Genomic DNA, 7,046 nt, shown 5'->3' on the forward strand with positions numbered 1-7,046 from the left:
ATAAAACTTTAAAGAAAAGTAAAACAACAAAAAAGTTTGAAGGCTTAAGGAAGATAACTTAAATTAGCTTGGGTGGAAATATTACTTGCCCAAAATATCTCATACTAGAGCAACTCAAGAACAGGAAAGAGAGGTATAAAAAGACTATCTCTGCAAAAAAGTAAAGTGACTCCAAGATGACTTTTCCTTAGTTTGGAGAGAAGATGAAGGTCAATAATGCCTGCTCCCTACAATCAACTTAGGCACAAAGGTAAGTAAGGGGCAATATCCAGAGGGTTGTACAGGTGAGACTACAGGAATCTATATCAAGGGACTTGAGCTTCCGCTCTCAGAATCTTTAAATAGATTTGGATGAATACCCTGTATTATCCAGCACATAATTTAGTACTGATTGTTTTCTTTGGGGCAACATTCACTTCCTTATTCCTTAAGCTGTAGACCAGTGGGTTTAACATGGGGATGACCACTGTGTAGAAGACAGAGACTATTTTGTCCATGTCCATGGAGTAACTGGAGCTGGGTCTGAAATACATGAACAGGAGTGTGCCATGAAACACAACCACAGCGGTTAAGTGGGAGGCACAATTAGAGAAGGCTTTGCATCTCCCCTTGGCTGAGTTCATTCTAAGGATGGTGGTTAGGATGTAGCTGTAGGAGAGCAGGACAGTGATGATACTACAGCCCACAACACAACAACTGGAGATGAGCAACATTATCTCACTGATGGTTGTATCTGAGGTGCTGAGGGCTAGCAAGGGTGGGAAGTCACAGGAAAAGTGCTCAATGATATTGGTATTGCAAAAGGATAATCGAAATGTACAACAGGTGTGGATTGCTGAATCCTCCAAACCTTCTACGTATACAATGACCACTAGCTTGGTACAGACTCTCTTGGACATGGCCATTGTATAAAGGAGTGGATTGCAAATGCCAACATAAGGCATTCCACATCTGCAAAGGTCCCAAAAAGGTACATCTGGACAGCACATAAATTGTATGGAATCCTCTTTTGCTCAGATAAGAAATCAGCCAGCATCTTGGGAGAGACAGAGGAGGAGTAGCAGACATCACAGAAGGACAGATTTCTCAAGAAATAGTACATGGGTGTGTGGAGTCTGGGGTCCATCTGGATCGGCAGGATCATCCCTAGATTGGCCACCACAGTTATGCCATAAACCAGCAGGAAGAGCACTAAGAGCCCCTGCTGCACATCCTGTCTGCTTGAAAGTCCCAGGAACGTGAACTCAGTAAACATGGTGCAGTTCTCAGCTGCCATCGCTCAGACCTGGAAATCCCTGGTTGTGAAAGAGGAAACGGAAGTGGAGGGTAACATCATCTTACTATCTTAACTGTTCACCTACTAGTCTTTTCTCTATTTCAATAATTAGAGAAAGATATAATGCTAGGACTGCATGAGGTAAACTGACTCCTTAAAATATATCCAATTTAATATAAATCAATAAATGATAATAATAATATCACTTACATTCAGTAGTGTTATACTGCTTGTGGCCCAGTTTTATTTAAATTAAATCATGCTAGTTTCACACCAACATCGTAGTATTTAGGATCATTTTTGCTACTTCTCTCTCATATTAAGGAATTGATGTCTTCAGAATCAAGGGAGTAGTTCTTCAATTAGTTGCTCCAGATAACCCACATCTTCCAACAAGATTGTTGTTCTTTTTTTTTTAATACTGTAAAAATACTGTTTGATCCTGTAATAGAGGAGCATAGTATGAGAGGTACAAGTATCTGATATATAGTCCTTTTTATTTCCTTATTGCCTACCATTCAAGTAGGCAGAGCTATAGCAAGTTCCTGGGTACAACATGTCCCTACTTCTCCATTCATCCTTCAGGTTCCGTCCAGGATCCACGAACAAAGGAAAGAAATATTTGGGGGATTCAGGATCCACTGGAGGAGGTAGGGAACCAAAGAAGGTAGAGTGATTCTGTGAGCTCTGTTTTGGGGAACTCAGATAGGAATACCCCAGGGCTCACCACAGTCCTCCTGGCACTTGTTGCTCAAGGGAAATTATGAAGAATATTGGAGCTTTAATTGTAGGGCTACTGGTAGGTCAGGTGGCACAGAGGCAAGAAAGACAATGTGGTTTCCTGTGAGTCCTCCTGCCATAACAGACTGCAATCCACATGATGTAGTCACCAACAGATCAGACATATAAGAGGCTTGATAAGAAGACTCAAACGTTCACAATCCCCTACATCAGAGAGATTCGTATCTGAACTGTGCTGCCACCTCCATTCTTTAGAAAGTATAATAAGTTATACTATTGTTTAATTGTCTCCTTTGATACTATTGCCTGTATTTTTGAAATCTGCCTCCCTCTGGTTTAAATGAGTTGGTGTTCCTTGAAATTTTTGCCCCATTGTTACATGCTACTCAACCAATTATCTTATATGTAACATCATAAATCCCCTTCTCTGTTCTTGGAGACTATCTATGATTTGGAGTTAAAGGTAGATAAAGAACTGAAAAAGAGGATCTGGAGAACAATCTGGTCATCAACGTGCAGGTCTCTAAACCCTTGGCTTAAACTTATTTAAATATCTGCCCATGTAGACAGATCATTTTTAAAAATGGTTTCTTTTAAAAATAAAAAATTCAAAAAAATATGAAAGGACAGGTGACACATTGAAAACAATATAAGATGTTTGACCACCACATTCTTGCTTTTTCATTGGTATTCTCTGCTCTCTCTCTATAGACATGTTTTAATTAAATACACAATGTAATTACAATAAAAGTTTGTATAATATTTCATACACTTCTTTGGTTTTATAACATGCTTTCAGTTGAAAAGGACAGAATAACTAAAAAAATCTAAAATATAAACCTAAGAAACAGTAAACAAAAATTATTAGTACCCGAATCAGAACTATGGAGTTTTTTGTGTGGCCTGCAGTTCTGTCTGTAGGAAGGTTCAGTGTTGTCTCCTGTCTGACTTAGATTATATAACACTATGTTTGATCCCTCGTTGAGTGTTGAACACTTGGTCTCTGGGGAATAAGTGACAAATATAACAGTATGGTTTAACACCTGTTATTTCTTACAAGCCAGGTGATTGAGAGAGAAGAAAATAATTTCTTAAAAATTTTACTGTTTTTACAGTTTTTCTAGTCCCTCTCTACCTTCCTGCCCAAGTATACTTATTTAACAATACTAAAGTGAGTTCTGTCAATGAGCATTCCTTATTTTCAGCTCAAAAATCTCTCTACTGGCATTTTGCTTTATTTCCATAATTTAGAAAACAAATGCACACCAGTTCATGCTCACACTTGTGAGGTTTGTCAAACTCACATAGGTCTAACAAGATAATATTCTTATTTAGTTATTATGTTACAGTGTTTATTTAACTGAGTAAGCGGGTAAAAAGCGATTAGGTTACAAATCCTCAATGTTTGATTTCTCACTTTTCCATAAAAGTAAGCACGCCCCCCCCATCCCATATTCTTTAAATTTAACCATTTAAAAACCTACCTGGAATGAGCAAGTCTTTCTGTCTTTTCTCTCTGATACATTCACAACAGGAAGACTGCATTTTATTTCTATCTAGTGATTGTTGGGAATTACCTCTAAGCCTCAGACTGGATACTTCTGTGTTATGGGAACATAATTCATTACATTTCTGTTCCTCTAGTTCCCCTTGAGAATGGTGCATTAACTTTGGAAAAGGCTGAGTTTATAATTCTTCATTCTTTTCACCAAATTGATCAATGTCATAAATTTACCAAAATTTAATTATGTGCACAATGGCTACCATACACCCACACTCTCCTCCAGTGAAAACAGATGACTAATGAAATTGACATAGGTTCTCTACTAATGATTTCCATCTCATTTTCATTTTTGATCCAGTTTTTTCCATTTCTGAAATATCTCCCTCACTTCCCATTTAGAGTTATGACAGTCTTACTTATTGCTTTTAATCATTAGTCTTTGTATGAACCCTTTTCCCCAAGTACATACCAATCACCCTATTTCAATGATTTTTTGATTGCATAGCTGCAGAAAACTTTTCCCTTCTTCACTTCTAAGTTCTTTGACTAGCCAAATAATTAAATTGCTATTAAAACAGAGTAACAAGAAAAAAAATTAGTTTTCTATGTATGGAGATCCCATTAAAAGAATGAGATGAAAAGTGACCAAAGCAGGCAATTTTTATGCCTTTTAGACAAGAAAACAATACATTTGTGAAGAATTGATAGGACAAAGAGGTTTAGACCCTGGGCAGTAATTAGTAAAGAACTAACAAGGTTTGGTTATACAGACTTCTTGGTCCTAAGTTCTCTGTTTCTGGTGATGTGAATATCTTTTACCTTCCTGGCACAGAGTGGAGAATTTTTTTTAAAATCTAATTTTTAGGGCTACACTTGAGGCATACGGGTCAAATGGGAGCTGTAGCTGCCTGGCTACACTATAGGCACAGCAACTTAGGATCCGAGCCATGTCTGCGACCTATACCATAGCTCATGGCATTGCCAGATCGTTAACTCACAGAGCGAAGCCAGGGATCAAACCTGCATCTTTATGGATAATAGCTGGGTTCTTAGCCCCTGAGCTACAACAGGAACTCTGAGGGGAAGATTTATTTCCTGCTTTCTGTAGTACAAAGGAGGGTCAGCATGTCCTTTTTCCATTGGCTTCTTTTTAAATAACTTTAATTGAAAGTAATTAATATGCAAAATGCTATATTTTGGAATATCATATGCTGCTCTCTTTCAATTGTCTAACTTCCATCACACATAGTACACTCTTTATTGAATTCTATACTTTATTTGTATACGGGCATACCTCATTTTATTGTGCCTCACTTTATTGTGACTTGCAGATAGTTTTGTTTTTTGCAAATTGAAGGTTTGTTTTAACCCTGCATCAAGCAAATCTCAGTGCTGTTTTTTCCAATAGAATTTACTCACTTCATGTCTCTGTATCACATATTTTTTTTTTCAGGGCTGCAATTGCAGCATGTGTAATTTCCCATTCTAGGGGTTGAACTGGAGCTGCAGCTGCCAGCTTATGCCACAGCCACATCAATATGGGATTAGAGCTGTATCTACACCTATGCCTGGGGATCATTAACCCACTGAGGCCAGGGGTAGAACTTGCATCCTCAGGGACACTGTCAGGTTTTTAACCCACTGAGCCACAATAGGGAATGCTAAAGACTCAGATGATGGTTAGCAATTTTTAAGCTATAAAATGTGGGTTCTTGTTTGTTTTGTTTTTTTAGGACCATACCCACAACATATGGAGGTTCCCAGGCTAGGAGTCTAATCAGAGCTGCAGTGCTGGCCTATTCCACAGCCACAGCAGCACCAGATCTAAGCTGCATCTTTGACCTACACCACAGCTCACAACAATGCCAGATCCTTAACCCACTGAATGAGGCCAGGGATCAAACCATGTCCTCATGGATATGAGTTGGGGTCATTACCATTGACCCACAACAGGAGAACCTATAAAGTAATTTTTAATTACTTTAAATTGTTCATTTTTTTTCAACACGATGCTATTGCATACACAATGGTATTGCATAAAACTACAGTGTAGTGTAAATCTAAATTTCATATGCATTGAGAACCAAAAAAAATTGTAAAACTCCCTTTATTGCAGTATTCACCATATTGTGGTAGTCTGATACTGAATCCTTAATATTTCTGAGGTCTGCCTATATGTGTCTTTGTACTTTCCTGCCATCCTTAGCATAAGATTTTCATAAGTAATGACTTAGTAAATGTGTGTTATTAAACATTTTCCTGTTGTCGAGCTGGTGAATGTTCTCTGTCTCTGGTGATATAGGCTGGTAGATATTCAACAAAATTATAAATAAACAGAATTTGAAGTTTGTATCTACTAGTATAATTCATATGAACAAGGACAATCTTCTATTTTAAAAATGTCTTGGGATAACCCTTTCCAAAAAATAGCCAAGGTCTATTTGTTTCCAAAATAGCTACTTTGTATACATAAAAACATAGTAGAGAATGGTGATGATCAGGAGCTGGAGGTGAAGGAATTGAGGAGATGTTGGTTACAAATTTGTGCAATGAACTAGTTCTGGAGATCTAACACACAGCATTTCGTTTAATGTTACAATACTGCGTTATATACTTTTAAGTTGCTAAGAGGCTAGATCTTAAATGTTCTCACCACTAAAAATAAACAATAATTATGTGAGGGATGCAGATGGTAGCTAAAAATATGATAGTAATTGTATTCCAATGCATAAATGTATCAAATAAATACTGTACTGCACAATTCCAGGGAGCAAGGAGAATAAATAAGATGTTGCTCCTGAAGTTGTGCAACACTGCAGCCTTAGGCAATTCTCTCCTTATTGGCTGTGTTCTGAGTGATAATTTGTAATAGATGAGTCATTTCAGGATGCCAACAAGCACATTTTTTTATGTATTCATTAAAATCTACTGCTGAATGTAACCGAAAATAATGTTTTACTACTGGTTGTTCTGCATTATTGTAATTAACTTAGTTCTTTACCATGAAGCAGGAAAATGCAAGATTTGTGTGTGTGTGCAAAGTAATTTACAAAGTGATAAGTATAAGCCAATGCATATTTACAAATATTACAAGAGGTTTGTTTATTCTGAACCTTCCCTGGGAACTAGATAGAAGCCTAAATTTTTGGGGGGATCCTATAATGTTAGAACCAAATGTAGGCTAAAATCATTAAAATAAGATATTCTTTGATATGTGCTAAATGGTGCCTTAGTAATATATTAATTTTGCTTTATTGCAATTGTTTGAGTGATGATGTCTATACAAATATACTTAATTTAATATTATAGGAGATATTTTGAGGCCAAAGCCCAAACTAAGTGATTGCAGTAATTTTCCACGTATTAAATTGAACCGGCTAATGCTTTTGTGTTTACCTAAGAACTTTACCACCAATATCAGCTTCTCTGGTTACGTATTTGAAGGATGGAGTTTGTCCTTGCTTTCTTTATTATGATTCCTTTTCAAACTCCTTTTCCCATCAGTGCTTCTCTGTCTCCTGGGGT

At 37.1% G+C, this 7,046-nt stretch overlaps 1 protein-coding gene across 1 annotated transcript; it reads right to left on the reverse strand.

Moving 5' to 3' along the window:
* Positions 1-365: 365 nt before the first annotated feature.
* On the reverse strand, positions 366-1,276 carry LOC110258885 (olfactory receptor-like protein OLF2). Its single transcript, XM_021082126.1, is given in 2 exon segments — positions 366-931; positions 934-1,276. Coding segments are annotated over 2 exon segments (909 nt in total).
* Between the last annotated feature and the right edge of the window lie 5,770 nt (positions 1,277-7,046).

The sequence above is a fragment of the Sus scrofa genome, unplaced genomic scaffold (genome assembly GCF_000003025.6).
Source record: "Sus scrofa isolate TJ Tabasco breed Duroc unplaced genomic scaffold, Sscrofa11.1 Contig53, whole genome shotgun sequence".
In the NCBI taxonomy this organism is placed as follows: domain Eukaryota; kingdom Metazoa; phylum Chordata; class Mammalia; order Artiodactyla; family Suidae; genus Sus; species Sus scrofa.